At 38.7% G+C, this 25,870-nt stretch overlaps 1 protein-coding gene across 2 annotated transcripts in view; it reads left to right on the top strand.

Annotated features, from left to right (window-relative positions):
• LOC102513007 (serine palmitoyltransferase 3-like) overlaps positions 1-25,870 on the top strand; it is a 150,784-nt gene that overhangs the window by 27,432 nt on the left and 97,482 nt on the right. For both annotated transcript variants that reach the window (XR_004313106.1, XM_032461816.1), the window contains exons 3-6: positions 1,876-2,030; positions 2,672-2,820; positions 12,712-12,836; positions 15,741-15,834. Coding sequence is in view for 1 of the 2 variants with exons in the window: in XM_032461816.1 (XP_032317707.1) it covers positions 1,876-2,030; positions 2,672-2,820; positions 12,712-12,836; positions 15,741-15,834 (523 nt within the window). In the remaining variant the exon portion in view is untranslated. The remainder of the gene's footprint in view (positions 1-1,875; positions 2,031-2,671; positions 2,821-12,711; positions 12,837-15,740; positions 15,835-25,870) is intronic.

Raw genomic sequence — 25,870 nt, 5'->3', positions numbered from 1 at the left:
CAACTGTTAACTCTATTTTGAGTAAGAATTCTCATAAAATCTAAAATCATATTCCCATTCTGAGTCTAGAAATATTACTCACAGACATCCTCTCTCTTTCCTCTTGAAAGGATGAGTTTCTATGATGTCATTTCAAGTAAGAAATTAAAAATTAGAAATAGAACAACACAAACAATGTTTAGGGATATAGAGTAATCTACAAATCAGTAAAATGTCTAGAAAAATGTTTTTAAATCAAAGAGGGAATTAGAAAATGTTTTCTTAGAATTATGTAATCTTTTTTTCTCCAAAAACATATCCATTTCCTGTTAGCATAAAAGGGAATAATGGATTGTCATAATCTTGTAGCTTTAAATCATAATAAAACCTATATAAGGATATTTAGCTATTTGAGAGAAAATGAATTTGGTATGAAATATTCAGCTTACAAATGTAATCAGCAGAGTTGCTCATCCATCCTTCAAATTCACACGTGATAGCCCCCAGTGTGTGGTTATGAGCATTCTTTCTTATAGATAATCACCATATTCCTCTAAATATAATGACATTGCCAATAAAAACCAGATTCTATCATTTCATTCTGGACTGGACCAGCTCAGGAGATGAGTGGGTCAGACGAGTAGCATAAGAACGTCTTCTACAAAGCCTTTCCCCAGGGTCTTCCTTGTTCCTTCAGGAAATCGGCTCCATTTCCTAAGGGGAAGGAGAGCAAAGGACTCAGAGGAGATGGGAGGAGGATGAAAAGCTCACTCCCTATTATTGAGTGGTTCCCTGCGGCCTCCAGGATAGTGTCCAAGTTCCTCCTATGGACACATCCGACTCCCATTCTCCGCACCCAGCTGACGTTGCAGGCCCACCCACACCACAGGGAATCGTAGGGGAATCAGAGAGGAAGCAGGGACCAGACCAGGCAGAACCTTGGCTTTGACTCCAAGTGAGATGGGAGCCATTATAGACTAAACTAAGAGGGATAGTCTCCACCTTGTGTTTAATTCTTACTCATTCTTCTCACATACACCCCAAATTTCCAGCAAAGAGACCCGTTCACCCCAAGGACCCTCTCCAAGCATTCCTGCCTGTGGCAACCTCATTCCACCTTCAGTGCCCATCTCCAAGGCCCCTCCTACAGAAAGCCACTTGATTCCTCCAGCAAAATGTGCCTCCTTCCCTGGATTAAATCTTAACAAACACCCCAAGTACTTGGCTTTGGTCAAGTTTTGCATTCTCTACTTTGTACTTAATATTAGCAGTTAGATGCCAAAATCAGATGTGTCTTGCTCTGAGCCTCAGCTGGACGGCAAATCCCTTGGGCATAGAGGAGACTTTATACAGCAAAATAGTGCTGTGACTATGAGAGAAGCCAAGTGTCTCCATAGCTCTTCAACTCAGATTCTGGGCCCTCAGTCACCTGCCAACAGTTATACCAACAGAGCCAACAGTTTAAGTTCATCCCCATGTCTAAAAACATAACAAGTGGGGAGACTCACAGTCAATGAAGTTAAGACTGAATTATCATCCAACAAATTTTTTCCAAGTAAATTGCTTTAGACATAGACACCTCCTGTTACCCTTTGGATGGGACTGATAGGGGTTCCTTGTCCCCTGAATTTATGTCAGGACTTGTATGGTGCTGTCACCTTTGTGACCCTTATTTGTCACATTTTTCACTTACCCCACTAAAATGTAAGTTCTTTGGAAGTGGAATCCTCACAGAGATAGTTGTGGACCCTGACTGTCCCTTTCTCCACAGAACCTTGCTTGGAATACTTGTAGATGAAATATTTTCATGGCTCCTTCAGGTCTCTTAGCCTTCAATTGCCAATGAACTACAAAAAGTGAGGGACCAAAGGTAAACTTCTGCCTCTGTTATAACAGGATTTTGTGCCGCTGTATCAAAACTTTGAGAATTTTTATACACGGAACCTTTACATGAGAGTCAGAGACAACTGGAACCGGCCCATCTGCAGTGCCCCGGGGGCTCTGTTCGATGTGATGGAGAGGGTTTCAGATGACTACAACTGGACATTTAGGTGAGGCAGCCACCTGGAGGGGCTTGGTTGAAAGAAAACCCTTTCAAGGAAATTCTAGCATGGGCACCAGATTACAGATTTGAAAAACCAAGGCATGGAACAGCTGGCCTTCTGTTATTCATCCCTTTGCAAGCCTTCCTGAGCCCATTGGGGGAAGTCACAATATTTAAGTGACCAAGGGTGGCTTGCTTGCATTGTAGTGAAAGAGACATGTGTATCAGAAGGTGCAAGGTACATAGAGCCAGCTGGGAAGAGTCCTTTTCAGCTTTATTGACAAATTATACCCTCCTCCTTCTTGCTGAAGGAGACAGTGATGACCATGGCTCTTTCTCATTGGAAAGTTCTCGCTTAAATTTACACCAGAGCACAGGGGTCACAAACGCAAGCACCCAGGGAAAACCAGGGCTAAGTAATACTCCGTGACCCAGAAACTTTTTCCTGATGCTCTGCCCAGCTTCATGACGGGCTTACTCTCCCCTAAGGGCAAAATAATGTGTGGTGACAACGGTGCAAATCAAAATTAAAAAAGAAAATATATGACTTGGGCCAAAGCTAAGATCTCTCTGTGAGAGTCTTTTATGGGCACTGGGATGGCATTATGTGAGCAAGCCCCTTATGTTCACTGGCCCTTCTCTCTGCAGGTTTACTGGAAGAATCATCAAAGATGTCATCAACATGGGTTCCTATAACTTCCTTGGCCTGGCAGCCAAGTATGATGAATCCATGAGGACAGTAAAGGATGTGTTAGAGACGTATGGCCTAGGTGTGAGCAGCACCAGACAAGAAATGGGTATGTGCGGTCACTAGTTTGAAATTTTGTCCAGTCGGGTCTCAGATTCCTTGTGGCGACTTCTCAAATCCAGATCATGTTAGACTGTGTGCCTCAAAATGCTGTTACAAAACGAGAAAAGAAAAAGTTGCATGAAAGTTTTTTGGAAATTTCAAACATTATGCTCTTACCAAGCAGTTTATTAATTAAGATTTTAATTCTCCAGAATAATTAAAAATGGTTCTTTTCTGACCACATTCTCTAAAACATTCTCTCTATTATGCCTCTTCCATCTGGTCCTTTTCTGGGTTTTTTTCTCCCACTTTTTTTCTTTTTTTGACAGTTTTATTGAGGTATTAATTGATATTCAAAGAAAAACACTGTGCTTATTTAATGTACATAATTTGATGAGTTTGGACATATGCATACATCTGTGAAAGCATCACCACAATCAAGGTAATAAAAATATCCATCACCTCAGGAAGTGTCATATTGCCCATCTTTTTGTGGTAAGAACACTTAGCATGAGATCTACCCTTTTTTTCTATTTTGTTCCTACATAAAGTTTTATTTTATTTTTATTTGTTGAAGTCTAGTTGATTTATAAATTATATTAGTTTCAGGTGTACACCTAGTGATCCTATATTTAGAGATCTACCCTTTAACACAGTTGTCAAGTGCACAGCACAGTACTGTTAACTGTAGGCTCTATGAGCTACCAGAACTTATTTATCCTGCATGACTGAAACTTTGTGCCCATTGAACAACTTCCCATTTGCACTTGGCTCTTTCTCCCACTTTTCTTAACGATGCCCATCACTGATCTTGCTTTTGTGCTTGTGTATTACCCATCTCTGCTACTAACACGTAAGGTTCATGAAGGGAGGAAGGGTCTTGTTGACTGTTGCACTGAATGAATGAATAATAAATGATGAATGAATGAACATGAAAGAGTGAGCAGACTGCCTATTTAATTCTCTTTTGGCTGAAACATTTTTCTCTTCTTCAAAGAAATAAAATCTCTGAGAAGCAAATTCTGCTCCCTCCACTTCAGGGAGAATGAGCAGACAAGCCTGTTCTGGCAAAGACCTTGGCTCTTCCTGGCACCTTGTCTCTCATATAGCATCTCATTCATTCCTCACAAAACCCTGCACTGAAGGGGCATCGCAGGTCATCTCAAGGAGGAAACTGAGGATCACAGTGACTAAGTGACGTGCATACAGTGCTGGATTCCCCGTCCTAACTCCCAGTCTAGCTCAGCTTCTCTACTAAGCAGTTACCCATCTAGGTTAATCCATGCAGGGCTCACCAGGTCAGTTTCAGGCCTGTCTAAGGATCAGAGGTAAATCTGCTGAAAATAGATTTACCTTTAACGAAAAATGAGTCACATGCCCCTCTTAGATAACCAGTTGGCTAAAGGACTATAAAAACATGTAATTATGCAAACCTGTGCAACAAATAAGAATTCAAATTGAACAAAGTAACTTCAAATTGAACAGAATAATAGGATACAACTCCTATAGCCTTTGTGCATCAAGTAATACAGCAAATGTATATATGGCTGCTTATTTTTCTGTACAAACTGGAAATTAATAGAGTAATGAATTATGGGAGACTGTGAAAATCACATAGTTCAACTTAACATTCCTGATTAGAAATAAAAGTGAGAAAAATAAAAAATGAAATAGTGATGGAAGACCAACCATAAAGTATGCCCCAGTTCTTGAAAAAATGAAGAAGGAAAAAAAGAAAAACAAAAAACAAACAAGCAAAATAAAACAACGGCAGATTACTTTAGCATTATAATCATTGTGTTCAGTTTGATATTCTTGTATTGAATGTTGAAGTATGTACTATGCCACAAAGTAAAACTCACTAAATTCCTAAAAGTGAAACCTGTAGGTCACATTCTTGAATCAAAGTGAAATAAAGCTAAAAATTAATAGCAAAAAATAGAAATGAACAAAAGACAAACAATAATATAACATAGTTTTAAAGTAGTGAAGAAAAGGGCACCCTTATACACTGTTGATAGAGTAAATTGGAGGGCAATTTGAAAATGTATCAACAGCAAGCCATTTAACTCAATGATTCCATTTTGAGAAATATTGCCTTGAAAAATTTGAATGTATTCAGTGATGTGCGATTGAGAATGATTATTGTATTGTGAGAATAAGTGAGTTTCTTGGTAGCTCTATTTAATAATATTATTGATTACATAATATTACACACTATTATTTAGCTGTGCAAAATTTTAATGTAGTTTCATAGCACCTTGATTGAGAGCAAAGGCTCTGGGATTAGGTAGGTGGAACTCAAATCTTAGTTCTTCCTTTCAACTAGGTAGGGCCTGAGATAAGCTGTAAACCTTCCTAATCTTCAATTTTCTCATCTGTAAAATAGAAAATGCATTGTTAAGAGAATAAAACAAATTATAGAACAGTATGTATATTGAGTCCACTTTTAAAAATGTATTTTACATGAATATCTGCATTGATAAGGATGATTATATTTTATTGTATAGTATTTTTTATTTTTCCCATAATGATCTCATATTTCTTGAGTTTATTATTTTTTTTAAGTCAACAGGAGCCTAAGATGAAGACATAGTCTTATGAAAACTGTTACAGCTCTTCCGAGACATTGCCACTGAATCAGACCAGATTTTTCAATGTCCTGGAGGGAAATTACTATAGGTTATGTGGAGTTTTTACCTTAAACCACTAGTTTTTAAACTTCAGCTCATGTTAGAATCACCTGCAGGTTTTAGTAAAAGACATTGCTGACCCCACCTACAGAGTTTCTGATTCAGTCGGTCTGGAATAGGACCTGAGATTTTGCATTTCTAGTGAGTTCCCAGGTGATGCTGTTGCTCTGGGGACCACACTTTGGGAACCACTAGAAACTATCCAGAATGACTGATTTTCTTGACAAAATTAGTCCAAAATGTTCTAAAATTTCATGACCTTCCACCTTGTGTGGAATAAACACCATATGTGCCTGGGATATCAAATTTATAAAAAAACAAAAACAAACCCTGGAAAGTAGGTGAGATACACCCAGAAAATCAGTGAAGCAAGTTGATTTGATTTTGATTTCTGAGTCTATTCTGACATACATTGCTGGTCCAGATTTCCAAATCCAAGAAAGGATAAACTCAGGCAAACCAGAGAGAAGCTTTGTTACCTTTTGTCAATCTATAATAGGAATAGAAAAGTGTTTTATTTGAGCCAAGCTGAGGACTATATCATGGGATACAGATTTAAGAAATACTTGAATTATGTTACACCAGACTACAAAATCAGGAAAGCTTATAAAGGCATAAACTGCAAGATTATTGTTAGTTATATGAGTTGTTTATCAATAATTATAGCTAGAGATGGCAAGAAGGGTGCTTGTGAAGTTTTGGTTGGGGTCCAAAATGGTTGCATAATTACAAGGAGAGAACTTGATCATAAGACTGCAGATAGAAGCTGCAAGCAGATACTATTTTGAGAATGGCTGGTGATGTCTTTGCATTTGATAAAGTTCAGATAATTCAAATTTTCAGTGATTCATGAATGCATATGAAACCACATCCACAATGGCCTCTTGGCTCCATTTTGGATGCCTGAACCACAGTTACTCCATTTTAATTTTTAAATGCATTCTTTTCCTTAATAGTTAAAGCAGATGTACAATGAATGTTTGACAGGCCACAGACAGATTATTCTAGTTAGCATAAAGTGCAAGTCAAATTACATAAATGTCAGAGTGAGTTTGCCATAATGCAATATGTGAAAATTTCTTCCATTACTTTCTCCCCTTCCCCCCAATTTTTGCTCTACAATGATGTGTAGCTTCTTGGTCTTTCTTTCCCCAGTCACTGGATGGTTAAGTGTGGATGTGTAGCAACAGTATACTATCTAAATACATATACTCTATAAGTCCTTTGTGCTGCCATAGTTTCACCCAGCAACTGTTCATCAGAAGTTCACTTCTAAGAGACCAATATAATGAATGCCACAAGATTAATTTTGTGCTAATGAAAGCTCATCTCTAAGTGGAGACTTTTTTCCTTTGAGAATGAAAGCCTTGTGCTTGATTCTTCATATCATATGTGTACTGAATAGTACACATACCTAAAAGCTGCCTAATTGAGAACATTCATTCAAATTATAATTGAATTTAAAAAGTAGTCTTGAAATATTTTCATCTTAAAAACATTATAAAGAACACATTGACTTAGGAATCAACATAACTGGATATCATAGGATATTCTTTTCTATTCTCAGGTTTCAGATGTGATTTTCATGTTAGTTGTAATGTGCAAATTTGTTGAAATTTCTATTTCTCAGTTTGAGAACATTGTCCTTAATCATTAGATAGTTCGTCTCCCTCTTTATCTTCTTGACAAGTTCTTTACTATCATTTAATTCAAATTACTAAGGCTCTTCCTGTGTTTCTTTCTCAAATATTTGTAACCAGATTCAGGGAATCTGAAATCTCACTAACCTAAGTATTGAAGAAGGGGCCAGCCTGAAGTTGCAAAATGTCTAACCTGAGGCATATTTCAAATAAATACCAATTTCAAATTGCTATGGGACTAGCAGTTTCAAGCAATTGCTACCAAGTAGAGATCTTGCTTTCTTTTTTAAAAAAGCAATTTTAATTAATAAGATTGTATGCAAATTGATGCTATTAATATGCTTAAAAGCAGTGGGTTAAATTAAATAGGCTATACACATTCGCCTCTATTAATTTTATCTTATTAATTTACACAGCAGAACCTTTCTTCACAGATAGTGCCTGTTTCTTTCAGACTAAATTATGTAAAGTCTGATTAATGAGATTTCTTTGCATTTCTCTCAAGCCTCTTTATTTTCCTTTAAGAGCATTGGTAAAGGAAGGTGGACTCTCAAAAGAATTGTCTGGGAGGAACAAAATGAAAGTTTCTGAAAGCCTTTTAGCAATTTCCTGATACCTGTTATAATTCTGACAAGGGAATTGCCTTTCTCTTCAGAGTGATAGAAATTACACTGAGGTGGGAAGCCCCATGAAAAAGACTGCAGGACTCCCAGGCAGGGCCACTACCCTCCTGCCAGCACCATTTGGTTCCCTGGCCCTGCGCTATTATCTCACTTTTTAAACTCTAAAATGGCTTACTTCTAGGAAAGTGGAACTTATCCCTAAGATTGTATTGGTTCCTTGAGCTAACTCCTGATTGGTCCATTTCCCTCACTTCTGGTTGGTCCATTTCTACAAAGCTGGTTCCTAATTAGTCACCTTTGTTATACCTTATTTGCATATGATGTTATGAAATGTTTCAAAGTCTGGACTGGTAGCCTATAAAAACCTGTGTAAACCTACAGATGGGGTCCAGAGCTTGGAATGTTAACTCCTCTGGACCAGCTAGTATAATAAACCTGAATTCTCCAACCCTCCAAGTGCTGCTTGGTCTCTCACCTGGATCCAGGTTGCTGTCACAACTGAGCTTATAACAATGAGCTGTAACACTGAGCTGTAACGCTGAACTATAACACACTTTGCTGCAACAACAGCACAGCCAAATTTCAACTAGCAGAGATATTTCTGCAAGTGAGTAATTTGGCCCTGTAGGTTCAACAAAAGCAAGCAAACATAACAATTTAATAAAATATGCCAATTCTTTTACATAAGGATAAGACTTGCCAGTAAAGTAATATCTGGGATGATTTAACAACATTGAAACTCATAGAATTTTAGAATGTGTAGATCATCTACAAAAAATTACATGTAATTATATATTATTTTTAATATGTGTATGTGTGTATATATAGAGATGGAGAGAGAAAGATTTCTAAAGAAAAGTACTAAAATGGTGACATTTGTAGAATCAGGGTGAAAAAAGTTTAAGGATTCTTTGTACTATTCCTGCAATTTCTCTGTACGTCTAAAATTACATCAAAAGAAAATGTTAAAAAAAAAAAAAAAGAAGAAAGAGAAGGGGAAGGGGAAGGAGGAGAAGAGGAAGAGGAGGAAGAGGAAGAATAAAAGAAGGAAGAAGAAGAAGAAAGAAGGAGAAGGAGAAGAAGAAGAAGAAGGAGAAGGAGGAGAAGGAGAAGAAGAAAAGTGAAACATGAATTTATTGAGCCTGTGGTCAGAGGGGAGGCAGACAGCATCATTTGGTCCGCTTAAAAATTCTTCTCTTATCAAGACAATTTGTGACAGGAAAGCTGATCATAATTCTATGTACACACCTCACTTAAAGTTTTTGTTGGCATTAGATTCTAGTTATCTATTAATGTTTTAACCTGCCAAGAGGTGGCAAGTAGTTTGCTAAAAGTAAAGACCTGTGAAGTGGACAGATAAAAATTGTTCTTGCTATTTTACTGGACTTAATCAGGATAGAAGGTCTCTTAACCCAGCAGCAGTGGCCTATGTTCAGAGTAATGGTATATTCTAGAACCATTTCAGACACCACACCTGGCTTCATTGAGACTTTTCTCTGAATGTTTCACAGAAAAACAAAGCTCCTCAAGAGGTTTCGTAGCTCCATCACCCCTACCAGACTGGACACAAGTGGAATAAGAAGGAGAGCAGGGTATTCTAAGAGCTTTGGAGTGAAGAGCTGGAAGGTGGAATCTTTTAGGCAGAAGGGCTGATGCTGGTTTTAATGCAGGAATTACCAGTTCAAGCAAAGTGGCTCAGAAGTGGGCTGAGAGCCATGGTACAGTAGGAACAGCCAGATGAAACAGCTGGCATCTTACCATGATAAATGACAGCATACTTCTAGGTCAAGGCTAAGGAACCATTGACAAACAGGATATTTGGATGAAAAATTTCTTTACTCACCACTTTACCACTGGAAATTCAGAAGAAACCCGGTTTATGAAGACCTAATATGGCCACCTGCATTTCCTCCCTTCTTCCTCTCTTTGAGTCAGGCCTAGTGAAAGAGACCTTGTAGAAGGCAATTTCTCAGGCTGTTCTTAGACACCCCACTTCTCATTAGTTGGTTCGCTGTTTGATTATTTACAACACATCCCATATTATCCTAAGAACTTTTGAGTGATGCAGCTGTTATAGACAAACCCCTGGAATGGCAGATTTGGGAAAGATGTAGGTGGAGGAAGACATGGAGAAGATTCATCATCAACTTCTACTCATGCACTTACGGGCGACTAGGCCAAGACACAGTTTTCCCCTAACCTCCAGGCAGGAAAGTCCTATGGGGAAAGTTACCAAGTTGACAATGTTTGGACACCCTCCATCCTTGCTGGAAGCCTTCTTCAGGTATTGGTGTTTCCAAGCTGGTGTTCACTACCTGGTCACCTTGTTGCCCTGGCATCACATGGCTTCTTCCTGTACCATCTTCTCTGTACCATCCCCCACTCTAGACTCAGTTTTGTCTTTATTCTCCATCAAAAGACATCAGGCAACTCAAAAAGCACCTACTATGTATCAGTACTGCAGTAGGCACCATGGTTGCCAAGACAAATATCTCACACATGTATCTGCTCCCTGAGGGCTGTTTCTCTAATAAAGGAGATGACCTCATGAATGTACCCAATTCAACTTAGTAAGTGCTGTGATCATTATATGATGATGCTTATGTGACCTCAGAGGAGAAGATGACAAAATTGAGCTGAGGAAGCTGAAGACAGCATCCGAGAATGGATGTCATGTTAGGTGGATCGCAAAGAGTGGGAGATACAAGAAGACCGTTCTAAGTGGGCGAAAGAGCCCTCCCAACGTCAGGGAGCCCTAAAACAGCACCTCTCCCACCCTCTCCAGAAACTGCGAGGAGAGGCAGCCAGGGGCCACCCAGCTGTTCAGTGGAAGAGCTGGAGACAGAACCAACTCTGCTCATGCCCAAGATAATTGTCTTTCCACCACTCGTTGTTGGAGCCATTCCCTTTGGGTTGCAGTGTCTGTAGATAAAAACAAACCTGACAAGTGATCATGCGCCTACATTTTTATCTTTAAATTTCAGTTTCTCTTTCTACTCTGTAACTTTGATAATAAAGTTTTAAATTACAGTTTAAATTTATAACTTCCCCTATTTTAAAATCTTGAGTTAAATTTCCTCTACTAGAATGTTTGTTCTATTATGTTTTCTAACAATTTAGAGGATACATGGATTCTGGTTTAAGAAGAAAGGACACCAGCCATCAGTTGTGACCTCTCAGGAAGGGCAAAATGGGGCCATCAAATGTCCTCTCTTATGTTAAATGCGAAATAAAACTTTGAACTCACCATTCAATGCCTTCTAAAGTTTAACCCCTCACCATTTAGCTCAATAAGCAACCAAATTTACCAATTTCAATAAAATTCTGGTATCGCATTCTGTATTGTAAAATATTTTGATCTTTAGCTTAAAAGAAGCATGTTTATTATAGTCTTGAATATGCTACCAATATTCCTTTAACTTAAAACAGAGTTAAATCTGAATCCCCTACATTCTGTGGATACGAATTACAGCATCTCTCCACTTGTACATTTTCTCATTCCATTAAGTGTATCATCTAGAGCAATAAAAATATGATGCAAAACACGTGTGTAATTTAATTTTTTCTAATAGCTACATTTAAAAAAGTTAAATAAAACAAGTAAACAATTTCATAATACATCCATTTGACTCATTATATCCAAAATGTTATGATTTAAACATATAATCAATATATAAAATATTAATGAGCTATACTACATTATTTTTGTTGCTCTTGTACTGTCTTCGCAAAATGATGTATATTTTACCCCTATAGCCTATGTCAATTTTTAAAGTAAAATAAGTGGAAAAGAATCCTATCAAAACAGTAAAGTTGTGTTTATTGGAAAATATTTCACAGTACTTCAGTTTTAACATTAAAATATCTAAAATTAAATAAAATTTAAAACCCAGTTCCTCTATAGCACTAACCATATTTAGTTGGTGGTATCATATTGGACAATGTAGATCTAAAAGTGAGAGTGATGGCAAAGATAAAACTCTGGGGAGAATTCACATTTAATCTCAGTCAGCCTGAGGGGTTATTTATAAGAAGGGGTCAGAGTGTAAACACATAAAGGTAATAGAGTAAAAAAAATATGAACTTTGGATTTAGACTTGATTATCTCTGTTGCTTTTTATCTGTAACCTCTTCACACTCCAGTTTTCTTAACTGTAAAGTAATAATACCTGTGTTATAGGGTCTGTAAGATTAAATGAGATAACCTAACCAGTCAGCTTTGAAATATAGCACATTCCAAAAGTCCCATAAACTATACATAGATTCATTAGTATCAACAAAAGTCATGAGATCTGTTTGCATTTCAGTGTGGGGAACCTTTGACAGAGTTACAATTTCATAAATTATTTGTGGGATATAGGGTGGGAGGAAGGAGGAATTGTGGTATGTTTTGTAAATTTTATTGTATTACAAAGTATTTATCAGACATAAGTATACAGCTCAATGGATTTTTCGCAAAATAAACATAACCACATAACCAGCACCCAGATCTAGAAACAAAACATCTAGAGCATCTCAAAGCTCTCTTCATGCTCCCAACAAAAGTAACCACTATCCTGACTTCTAACACAAAAGGTTAGTTTTGTCTGTTTATAAACTTTGTATAAATGGACTCAGACAATGTGTATAAGTGTATATGTATCTGATTTTTCTTCTTTCAACCATATATTTGTGAGATTTTCCATGTTGTTGTATGGGACATCAGTTTGTTCTTTCTCATTGCTGTGTTGAATTGAACTATGTAAATACCTCCACAATGTTTTCATCCATTCTACAGTATATGGATATTTGTGTTGCTTCTAGATTGGGGCTATAGCAAATAGACCTGCTATGTGCACTCTTGTACACATCCCTTGGTGATGGATAAGTATTGGAATTTGAGTTTTTAATCTTGGACTAGGTGAAAAGAGGAGATTCACCCATTCTATCATTTCATGTGCAGGAACCTTGGATAAGCATAAAGAGTTAGAGGACCTTGTGTCTAAGTTCCTGAATGTAGAAGCTGCTATGGTCTTTGGGATGGGATTTGCAACTAACTCAATGAATATCCCTGCACTAGTTGGAAAGGTAAGTCTTTGTTAACATAATTGTCTTCTGCTGTGTTATTCCTAAGAGGTATAACTCTGAGCAGATCCTCTGTTAGAAATATGACTGAGAAGTTTATTTTCTTAGGAAAAGCTGATTGAATGTCCAGCTTTTTAAATTCATATACCAGCTTAATTCAACAAATCTCTTCATCTTGATGTTCTGGTTATAGAATTGCAGCCCTACATGTAAGTCAAACTTCAGTGACAATTTACCAAAATAAATTTTTAGGATCCTGACTCACCACTTTCAATGTAGCAAATGATTATTAAGCATTTATTTTGACAAAACATTTACTTGTGTAATTCATTCACTTATTCATTCAATAAATCACTTGTTGAGACTCTACTAGGTCCCCATATGAGGCAAGATACAGGGCATGCAAAGATGAACAAGATTTCTGTCCTGTAAATTAATGTAGTCTACTGTCTCATGGGAGAAACAACACACCAAATAACATAGGATGAATACCACAGAAAAAGGTATGCCCATAAATGAGGAAGGACAACAAAATTGCCCCTTAAGTCTTCTTGAGAAAGGCTGAGATGCCTGTGCAAATTAAGTGATATGAGAACAGAATCTGTTTCTCATCTATTAACTAAGTTATTTCCTTAAGACATGGAAGAGGGAGCCGCATGTGTAAAGCATGGAGGTGTGGAAGAATTAGAACATAGGAGAGTAGATAAAGAGACCAGAGCAGGTAAGTAACAAATTTTAGAGTCTTGTACTATAAATCATACCAGAGTGTTTGAGACTCTTCCATAGAAAAACTGAGAGTTGGTTGGTTCATTTTAAGTAAGCAAGTGCCATAAGCAGATTTATATTTAAAAAAAATCTGACTCATGACAACTAAGTACAATATATGATCTTTGATCAGATTCAGCATTAAAAAAAAAACTAGAAGGAAAGAAAACACCTACACAATTCATTAAGTTATTTTTAGGACAGTTGGAGAAATTTTAATTTGAACTGTATATTAGATGATAGGACTGTACGTATGTTTAATTTCTAGTGTGTGATAACTGCATTGTGATCTTGTAGGAAAATATCCCTGTTCCTAGTAGATTCATGCTAAAGAATTTCAGGATGAGTATCGAGGTTTGCAAGTAAATCTCAAATGTTGACCAAAAAAATTATAAATACATACACAATGTCTGGAGTATGGAGATGTGAGAATTTTGCTGGCTCTTGCCTCAAAAACTTAAAACATATCATGTATGAAATTTCTAAACTATGAAGGAGAACTCAAAGATTCTGGCTGGCCACAAAAGACAGATGTCCTTTCTTTTTGTATGTCTCTGTGTTTTTAGTGTGCTTGAGCAATTTTATAATTTAGAAATCTTTAAATTAATAAAGCAAAATAATTTTACAAACAGGAATTTATATGCAGTAATTTAAGTTGAACTTTTCTCTTTCCCTCAGACTAAACTGCCATCCCTACTTGTATAAATGCAAAGTTTTTAACTGTAAGGCAGTGATGCTCTGTCTAAATAGATATTAATACAGTGAAGAATGAGAATCAGAAATAAGAGCTTGTTTCCACATCTTGGCTATTGTAAATAGTGTTGCTATGAATACTGGGGTGCATATATCCTTTTGAATTAAAGTTTCCTCTGGATATATGCCCAGGAAAAGGATTGTTGGACCATATAGTAAGTCTATCTTTAGTCTTTTGAGGACTCTCCATACTGTTTTCCATAATGGCTGCATGAAATTATAGTCCCACCAACAGTGTAGGAGGGTTCCCTTTTCTCCAGCATTTATTGTTTGTGGACATTTTAAAGCTGGCCATTTTGACTGGTGTGAAGTGATACCTCATTGTAGTTTTGATTTGCATTTCTCAGATGATTAGCACTATTGATCATATTGTCATGTCCCTATTGGCCATTTGTATGTCTTCATTGGAGAATTGCTTGTTTAGGTCCTCTGTCCATTTAAATGTCCATTGATAGATGACTGGATAAAGAAGTTGTGGTATATTTATACAAAGGAATACTAATCAGCCATAAAAAAGAATAAAATAATGCCATTTGCTGCAACCTGTATGAACCTGGAGATTGTCATTCTAAGTGAAATAAGCCAGGAAGAGAAAGAAAAATACCATATGATATCACTTATATGTGGAATCTAAGAAAAAGATAAACTTATTTACAAAACAGAAACAGACTCACAGATACAGAAAACGAACTTATGGTTACTGGGGGGGAAAGGGGTGGGAAGGGATAAACTGGAAGTTCAGGATTTTCAGATACTAACTACTATATACAAACTAGATAACAACAAGTTTATACTGCATAGCACTGGGAACTATATTCAATATCTTGTAATAATCTATAATGAAAAATAATATGAAAATGAATATATATATATGTATGACTGAAACAGAATGCTGTACACCAGAAATTGACACAACATTGTAAACTTATTGTACTTCAACAACAACAAAAAAAGAAAACAAGAGGTTGAAATATCTTGCAGAAAAGACCCCTGTTTTCCAGTAAGAGTACCATCCCAAATAATCCAGAATGGGATTGAAAAACCCCAGAAAATCCCTAATCCACCCAAAAGTTTATTAGTTTTCCTGTCAAACATCAATCCTTTACATGCTGCCTAGTGCTTAACCAAGATCTTGAATGACCTTCTCTGCTGAAAACTATATGCAAATGTTTCAAAAAGATGCTATCCCTTAGGAGAATCCCCATCTCCATCAACTAATTTCTCTAGAGGATTTTATCCATATAGACACCAGTTGAACTCTTGGCCTTTTAAGATTAAAGAGGATTTGGGGAATCTGTGTTAGGCATCATGAAGTGTTTTCCTGCTCCCACATGTGTTTTCCCTTCACTTTATTTATCGGCCTGATTCGTGTGCTTCTTTTCTACACAGGGGTGCCTCATTTTAAGTGATGAGTTAAACCACGCATCTCTTGTGCTTGGGGCCCGCCTCTCAGGTGCAACCATAAGGATCTTCAAACACAACAGTAAGTGTCAATGTCTTTATCCAACATGTACCGCTTGCTTTTAGATAAAAGTAAAGATGATTGATGGTGCTCTGTCCTTGCTCTTCAAACTAGGAGCTTAGCCTAATGAAACATAGTTATGTTTATATTCACTATGGGCTTGGTAACATCTGGTGACCTGGGACAAATGGTTGAAATTCATTAAACACCCAGATTGCTACGTGTAACCCAAACCCATTAGTGTCGCTGTTATTAGGGGTCTTGTGATGTTGCCTCTGAGAACATGACTGATCTCTTAGGCTGTGTGTAATTATCATAAGTTTAAATTGCTTCCTTTTTTTAACTCTATCTTGGAAAAATTTGAAGACTTAAATTTTGTGTAATAGATAAAAAGTGATCTTGTTCCTTAGCATAAGTACCTCCTTTTACCATCCCCTGCAACACGAACCATCTAGTCAACTTCGTTGATGTGCCCTTTCAGGCTCCAGGTTGTGAGGCTCGGTGCTGAGGTCAGGGTGGCATGGGAAGTACTAGGAAATACTTAGAGGGAGGTGCTGGTGGACACCTGAGATCTCCCGTCCAGCTCTGTGCCTGATTTGTTGCATCACCTTGTGTAGATCCTTTCATCTTTCTTGTACTTAGTTTTCCATCTGTGAAATGAGAGGGTTGATCTATATGATGTGTAAGGATCCATCTAGTTCAAAGTTCCTGATCCTAACTCTTCATTTCTGTCATCAGAACTCCCCCTTCACTCTGTGTACATGCACGTGTACACATGCACACACATGCACACACACACACACACATTTCCTCTCTCTTCCTTCTGATCACTTTCTCTCCTGCTTTTCCTTTCCCTCGCTTTTCCTTGTTCCTCTTCATCAGTACTCTCCCATTGTTCTCCAAGGAAGTAACAAAGACTGAAGTAAAGAGAAGAAAACAAAGAAGTGAGGGAGAAGGATTGTTCCAGTCTGTCGTATCACCTCACAGAAATCTCAGGCCAAGGACAGCTGTCCTGTGGGAGAGGACAGCAAATGCATGGGAGCATTCTAAAGTGAACCTCCTTTTCCAGCTTTTAGACTTATTTTAATGAAAAATCTCCTCTCTCACTGAGTGAGATGAGGCCTGGCTACATGTTTACTGAACCATCTTCAGCTGCTGTGCAAAGATGAACACCCTGGAGTGAAGGTCAGGGCCAGGCCCTCTATAAGAACCACACTTGAGGCCCCTTAGGCCTACAGCTTGATGATGACATTTAGCTCAATGTTAATTCAAAATATGTTGGCTCCATTTCTTAATTTTGCATCAAACACTCAATCTTGGCTTTAGTCTTTAATAAACCAAGTTCAATTCTTCCAGTTCTATTTTATTTATTGCCAATTGTCACATCCAGATTCAAATTACATTTACAATGTTGGGAGTAGACACCTTTTAGGGTTTCAAGAAATTAATTTGTTAGGAGACAAAGGAACATGTTTTTGATGTTAGCATAATGTGCTATGTATGCCCTTTTTATTCTTTGGCAAAGCAGGTAATTGGTGATCAAAGATTCTGTCTACTTGAGGAAGGATAAAGGGAATAGTTGATAATTATTCAACAGGAGTGCCATCCATGGATATGGTTAAATGTGATAATCTCACTCTTGGAGGGAGACATTTATCAATGTCAACCTCTCATTTCCTCACTCCATTCTACTGAGAGCAGTGGAATGCCATTACTCTAGGTGCACAGTAGAAGCATCTAGGGAATATCTATGAAGGATCAATGACTTAACTCCCCTCCAGAGCAACTGAATCCAAATATCTGGGTTGGGACCAAGGCAGCTGCATTTCTTCAGAACTTCCCATGTTATTCTGATACATAATGAAGGATACAAGCTCTAGAAACTTATTTTCTAACCTCATTTAGTCTAGATTGACCTTGATCTTGCCAGTGTTCCCTGAGATATTTCAGCAGACACACACTATCATATTAACTATCCTCACTCTTCCTCTCTCTGTGAGGAGCACTCTTTTACACTCCTGGCCTAAAGTTGGCTAAGGTTGGTAAGGGGAGCCAGAAAATGGAGAAAAATTGTTCTCAGCCAAAACTTGTTGAGCATTTATCAAACGCTTCATCTGATTCAAGCACTATATTAGGCCTTTGGAGAACTATAAAAATGACATGGTAATATCTTAGCTAACTGAGACCTTATAATCTAGTGGGAGGGGCAAATATATACAAAGGTAATTATCATGGATTAAAGTGAAAAAGGACCATGATGACATGAGGCAGTGGTTAAGAGTAAAGGTTTCAACTACTGTACCTTTTCACTCCCACTGGAATAGTTAAATCTAAAAGATCAGTTAAAATCCAAAAGATGGCAACACCAAATGTTGGCAAAGATGTAAGCAACTAGCAAATGAGAGCAACCAGAACTCTCACCTATTCCTGGAGTGTAAATGACACAACTTTTTTGGGAAACTCTTGTAAAACTAAACATATCCCTGTACTATGACCCTGAAATTCCACAGCTCAGAATTTCCAAAAGAAATGAAAGCATATGTTCACAATAAAGGCTTGTACAAGATTGTTCGTAGCAGCTTCATTCAGAATAGCTCAAAACTGGAAACAACTCAAATATCTATCAACAGGTGAATAGGAAAATTAATTATGCTTTATTAATATAATAGAACACAATTCTATAATAAAGAGGAATAAATTAATGATACACACAACATGGGTGATACTCAAGAAATATTATTTTTAATGAAATAAACCATGCACAAAAGGGTACATACTATATGAGTTTGTTTATGGAAAACTCAAAAACTGATGAAACTCATCTATGGTGATATAAATAATAACAATACTTGTCTCTCCTGGAATGGGATGGAATTGGTAAAAAGAGGCATGGAAAACATTAAGGAGTGAAAAAATATTTGATATTTTGACTGAAGTGATGCTTATATTCTTATTAAAATTTGCTGAATTCTACACCCAAATCTGCATGTTTTCTTGTAAATAAGTTTTCCTAAAATTATAATTATCATAAAGCATATATAAATTTAACAGCATTGTTTTGGCATTTTAAAAAGTATAGACTGACCCAGGCATTTGTGTCTTTGTTCTATAGCCTATTAGTATATGGTCCTAGGCAAATTACTTAACCTTCTTGCATCTCTATTTACTAATTGCAAAAATAAGGATAATTATGATGCCTGAATCATTGTATGCTGTGGGAGGGATAGAGAGCACTTAGTACACACATGGTTATGGAAACTACTGATTTGTTTATACCTGCTGTGTTACTACAATTATTATTACCCTCATTATTGTCATCACCAGTATCACTAAGGGACAGTAGAGAACATTATGGTGACCCGGAAAAATGCAAAGGTCATGTCATCTTGGAGATTGCATGAAATGGATAACATTTGCTATAGACTTTGAACAATTAAGAGAATTCTAACCAGAGATGATACAGGACATTTCAAACAGAAGACTAATCTGGAGTGTGCAAAGACAGAAGGACCTCCAGTGTGCCCTGAGTGTGAGGCTGAACTACTGGAGAAGAACCTTGAGCCCTTGGCCAGTTAAAATAAGGCCACAAACATGTATATACAAGCTAAGGCGTATGTACTTCAAGAAGCAGTGAAAGGTGCTTAGGCAGCTCAGCTTTGTGCCATGCTGTTCCTTGGAGGAACTGACTTTGCTCAAAGCACTTAGTGGCCTTCCCATATGTCCAGTGGAGATGAAAACAAAAATACAAGCAGCTTTGAGTTAGGTTAAAACTTTGAACAGCATTGGATGGAAAATACTTTTTCTTATGGATTGTAAAGACGGACTCACCTCAAAGCAATTCTTTACACCCTCTAATGACTCAGGAGCCAATTCCAATGTGTGGAGGGTTTTTCATATCACCAAACAATTCTTCAACACCAGCTGGGCATCCTACATACAATTCAATTTGCTTCTGACACTACCTACCTGGTGATAGCATCAGACTCCACAGGTTAAGGGCTCAGTCCCACAAGACTGTCCCCACTTCAGATGACAATTGCAAGTCCAAGTTGTCACCTGTGCTTCAGACTGACCAGCTAAAAATCAGACGTTCCCATAACCACCTCTTTGGGTTTAACTAATATGCCAAAACAGTTCACAGAACTCAGGAAACTAATTAACTTACTAAATTACCAACTAATTATTAAAGGATGTAACTCAGCAACAGCCAGATGGAACAGATACATAGGGCAAAGTAGGCAGAAAGGTATGCAGGACTTTCCATGCTCTCTTCATGAATCTCCAGGCTGGTGTTCACCAACGTGGAAGCTCTCTGAACCCTATCCTTTTGAGGTTTTATGGAGGCTTCATTACATACACACAATTGCTTAAATCATTGGCCATTGGTAATTGAACTCAATTTCCAGACCCTTACCCTCTCCAGAGGTAAGAAGGTAGGAATGAAAATTCCAACCCTCCAATCACAGAGCTGATATCCCTGTCAAGCAGTCTCCATTCTCAAGTGCTTTCCAAAAATCACTTCATTAACATAACAAAAGACAACAATAAAGCTCTCATCCCTTTAGCGACTGTGTGGCACGAAGATTGGATGAAAACCGAATACATATATTTCTTATTCTAAGTCACAGTATCATACCTTCTCTATCCTGCATTTATTATTTTTTGGAGCTCAGCCCAAATTATACCACTCACTAGTCCTCTCTTGGAGGTTCTATAGAAATAATGATGATAGATAGGTAAATAGATAGATGGACGATAGATAGATAGAGAGATAAATAAATAGATCAATGTTAGGTCGATAGATACAATGATAAAGCAAATGGGATGATGTGTTAATAGATGAACCTGGGTAAAAAGTACCTGGGTGTTCTCTGTAGTGTTCTTATTCTTGCAAGTTTTGTTTTAGGTTTGAAACTATTTTTTAAAAAAATTTAATTCCTTAATCCTTTGCTGAAATTACAATTCAGAAATTTCATTTCACCTTCCAGTTTTATGAAGCTCTTAAAACATTTAGTAACATTCCTTATGCTCTTTCTTGGTACCCCCAGCTAATCAATAATAGCTCTTATCTATATCCTTATAATAAATGTTAGCTGTGGTTATTTTATACCAGCAACTAGCACTTACTGAGAATTTACCCTGTGCCAGATACTGAGCTAGTGACCTTCTCTCATGTACCTATTTAACCCTGTGGACAGCCCCATAGATAGGTACTAGTTTACACATAAGGAAATTCAGGTTTAAATAGGTTGTTTGGTACCTGTCCAAGATCATAGCTGCTCACTAGTGAGGCCCGGAACTAAGCATGTGACTGAGCATATGACTCCTGGAACTGGAGTCACAACATGTAAGGCATCAGTTACTGCTGGCTCCCTTTCGTGCTTTGCTACTCCCAGGATCATACTAAATACCTCAGTAGAAAACAATGATACTTTAATTCTTAAGGTGCATCAAAGCACATTGGAATGATAATGTGGAGATTTTTTGAAGGCTTTGCAGAAGATGTTGCCCTCCTGTGTGTGTGTGTGTATGTGAGGCATGTAACCAGCCCATACAAGAGCTTGTGAGATGAGTTCTGAAGGATGTCCACCTAAACTGGAATGTTCATAAACATCAGGATTATGGGATTTCACACAACTACACTTGTTCTTTTTTTCCTGAACTTTGCTCCTCCTGTGTCCTCTGCTCACACATTAAAGATATACTTCTGACATTGGGGTAGAAAAGGTCCTATTTTCATATAGATCAGTTCCAGTGGATACTGGTTTGATATTTAGAGCAACCGTAAATAAATCAGAATTCTGGGCCCTTGCATTTTTGCATTCTGTATGGGAAAAATACACCTGAAGTGTTAAAACTATTCAGACCGTCATAACAAAGTTTGAATCCTATGCAAACAGGCTTGACCAATACTTTCGAGCTATACATCATTTCTCTATTTCCCACCAAATCAGAATGAGGAACTGAGAAGAAAAAAAGAAGGAAAATTCTGAAAGGAAACCAAATCAGAACACCCAAAAGCTGTACTCTCTAAGGAAAAGTAGAGGACTCTGAAGCACATTTTTAGCAGAACTTATCACCATGGATTAATCCTTCCTGGATAGTGAATGTGGACAGTTACAATCTGCTCTCCATTTCTGCAGGTTCCACATCCACCATATTCAACCATCTACAGATACAAAATACTCAGAAAAAAATTCTACAAAGTAACAAAAAGCAAAACCTTAATTCATCATGTGTTGACAAATACTGATATAGCATTTACATTGCATTAGACTTTATAAGTAATGTAGAGATGATTTAAAGTATATGAGAGGCTTGCATAAGTTACATGAAATCACTATGTTATTTTGTACTAGGGACTTGAGCATCCACAGAGTTGGTGTCTGCTGGGTTTCCTGGAAAATATCCCCCAATGGATACCAAAGGACAACTTTACTGAAATCATACCTATTATTTATTCAGCATTCTCTGCTGTCAAGCACTACTTCAAGCCTTTTATGTAATTAATTCATCTAAATTTAACAAAAATCCAGATTCATATTTCTCTTCATTGTTCCCACTTATTAAGATAAAACCCCTCCTCAAATTGATTAAATGACCTCCCTAAGCACACACAGATGACATATGGTAAGAGTCAACTTTTAAATCCAAGTTGGTAGCTCTGGTTTTTGTTCACTTCCCCCAGGAGCAGATCTAAGACCTAGATGTGAGGGTAAGTCATTTATTTAGGAAGCAATCCCAGGACGCACCAGCAGATGAGCAGGGCATGAAGACAGGGAAGAGGAGGCAGAGAGTAAAGGGTGTGCTGTGAAGCAAATTACTATAATAGACTACTGGAGCTCCAACCTTCTAGGAAATGCTGACACCAGTATAAACGTGCCTCAGTGTTATCCCACCTGAGGGGTGGGAGCTGGGGTATTTATCCACCAGTTACCACTTGTGGTTGACTGAGCGCTGTCCCTACTCAGACTGAGTATACTCCCACAGCTAGAAATAAAGCCTCTTGGACAAAGAATGACCTGTCTTAGCAGTAAGGAGCTGGGCTGGGAGGTACAAGTAGGACATGCACAGCTGGGGCTGATGTTTTTATCCACTGGCTGAGTCCAGCCACTGCCTGGCCACATGCAGGACCCCGAGAGCTGTGGGTTCTTGTGTGAAAACCAATCTAGTGGGATCGCTTATCCTGTTAGTAACCTAAATTTCCACCCACAAGCTGAAGTTTGGCCTCTGAAATCTTCTGGCTATGTGCTAAGTTCTCCTTGCACTTTCTACAGTTGGTAACTGCAGTGAAATGGCCAATCCTCAGTTTACCTTTATGACTCATCAGTGCCACAAAACAGACTCCCCAGCCATTTCACAGCACAAGCTAAGGATCCAGGTCCAACTGGGACCCATGAGTTCATTTTCCTCAATGATTCTGGTGCATTTGAGGAAATCAGTATGAATTCTGAGGGGTACCTGGAGGCGTTTTGTAAACACATCCTTGGGGCTGAGTATACCAGCACACTGCCATCCCAGGACCTCAAACCCTGAGTGAGTTTTAACTATCTGGAAAGGTGAACTTCTTTCAGAGAGCTGGGGAAATTAGAATTGACTTACTCTTTTCCCAGAATCTGTTCACTCTCCTGGTAATTGTGTATGATATAAATTCTAGAACAATGTTCCCAGACTTTAAAATACATAGGCATCACTGTGGTGGGGGTGGGGGAGAGTCTTGTTAAAATGCAGACTCTGATTCAGTAGATCTGGGTGGGGTCTGAGCTTCTGCATTTCTGAGGATCTCCCAGGTGATGCTGCAGCTGCTTGTGCAGGACCACACGTGCACTAGGGGGCTGTAGATAATGCCCTCACTCAGGTGAGTCACAAAGGGCTTCTTGAGCTGGCTTCAAAAAGGAGAAGCAGTCTTTTCAGCCAGGAGAGTTGTCATGAGGTCAGAGGACTGGGAAGGCTAAGAATTTGGGGGTGGTTTGGGGAAAAAATGTAAAAAGAAAAAAATTAAGAATTCTCTGCATTTGAAGGTAGAGAGGAGAAAGAACAAAGTGTGCAGTGTTGCTGGGAACACTCTGAGTTCTACCTCTTCTGTGGAATGAGGGCTCACGGGTGTCATCTGAGTGAAAGGTCAAACCTGTAAACATCCCTTAGACCACTTTTCAAACCATGACCTTTTAGATCTCAAGGTATGACTTGGAGTTCTGAATCATGTTATTTCCTTTAATAAATACAGCAACTGCCTCTATCTCTTTTAACAATAACAGTCTTGAACCTTTGCTGGAATGAATTTTCATAGGTATTCACTCAGTTTAGCCTCACAACCACAACAAGGCACCTACAGATTATTCCCTTTTTACAGATGAAGAAACAGGAGGCACACACGGAGAGGTGACTTGCTTAGAGTCACAGAGCTGGAAAGAGGCAGAGCTGGGGTTTAAATCAAGGAGGTCTGACCCTAGAGTTCCCATTTCTAAGTGCAGTGAACTTTTACCTCCTTTCCACCCACTGCTGTCCCCAGATGGTAGCATGATGCATGCAGGGTGTGGTACCCTCCATCTCCCAGGCAGCTCTCCTGGGTCAGGCAGTCAGGTTAGGTGGGCACAGCCAGGTTCAGTGGTTGTCCTTGCTGCACCTGGACATGAGCCCCTGAGCCCTGGGCTCCCATAGCACCCCTGAATCCTGGCTCACCTCCTACTCTGACCCTGCTCACTCCGGGTCCCAGCTCAGTACTCTGTCTAGTTTCACAGGCCCTACTCTGAGGATCAGAGCCCTCCATGTGACATTGGGCCCAGAGCCTGAGCACACAGGACACTTTGTCCCCATGCATTAGGCTCTGCCTGTTCTTCATCTCGTGTCCTCAAGGCCATAACTTTCTGGTATGACCCTCTCCACTGGGGAAGCAGGCCCTGCCCCCAGCACCCCCTACCCCCTGCCCAGCCCAGTTCCTCTGCCGCCAGTTGACTTTTGGTTCTTCCAGGAAGGTCACCTTGCTTCTTTTACCTACCAAGGCCCATGTGATAGCTGTCCACATATTTACAGACCCATCCAGAAAACCTGAACCAGAGTATTACCCAAACTGTCTTGTAAGACTTAAGGCATCAAATTTGCAATGCATCAGAAATGCCCTCATTGATCTCATGGAGAAGAGACTCTCTATTTGTGACTTCGAGAAAAATATTTGCTTTGCTTGCCAGAGTTGGCCATTATGATTATGTTTTCCCCCAAAGGCTAAACAAGGGGGAAGTCTCCCTGCAAAACCATCTTAAAAGGAAGAATAATTTACCATCATTCACAGGTATTTGAGTACCGATTGCTTAATGTATCACATGTGGGCTCAATATTGAAGGATGAATTGAGTATCTCAGAGGGAACAGGAGGAACTGGGAGAAGACGGGGAGTTCAGCCCTGACCAGGGGCCCCAGTTCCGGAACGGGGGAAGGGTACTGAGGGGTGGCCAGGAGAGGGGTTCTCAAGTCTCAGCAAAGCTCATTTGCACAAGAGATGAGGAAATAGGCCACCAGGGCTAAATAGACAGTGTTGTTTCTTTGTCGTTACGTTGGTGCAGGTTTTCAGGGTGGGTCTGTACAGGAAAGCAGGAAAGAAGCCATAGCCCTAGTTCTTCTCTTTAGGCAGACATTGAATTACACCGAACCCTCCTTCAGAGAAGACTACGCTTTGTTGTTCACCTGTGTCCTTTTTTCACAGGACAGTTCCTGTAGTTATCCCAGATCCTGGAGGCTTGCTGATATTATCAGAGCTTGCAAATTAGGGACAGGCTGGCAATGTGTAATTGTCACCTAAGCCTGATAGTTGCTTTAGGCACAAACCAGCCTCCCCTGGTATTTAGAAATCCATAATCCAGTTAGCCGTGCCTGTGACAAAACAGGACTACTCTGCACCAGAATGTGGCCTCCACACCAAGTTCCATCACCCACTGTGCCAATTCAGTCCTCCCCGCATTCACAAGCCAAGGGGACACGCCTTGGTGAGGCAGACTTGGTGGTGAATAATGATGATACATTTGTGGTGATTACAATTCCATAGGGTGTCATTATAACTTTAT

Source organism: Camelus ferus, chromosome 19 (genome assembly GCF_009834535.1).
Source record: "Camelus ferus isolate YT-003-E chromosome 19, BCGSAC_Cfer_1.0, whole genome shotgun sequence".
NCBI classification, from domain to species: Eukaryota; Metazoa; Chordata; class Mammalia; order Artiodactyla; family Camelidae; genus Camelus; species Camelus ferus.
Note: the sequence above shows the minus strand (reverse complement) of the source record. Positions and strands in the feature narration are given on the sequence as shown.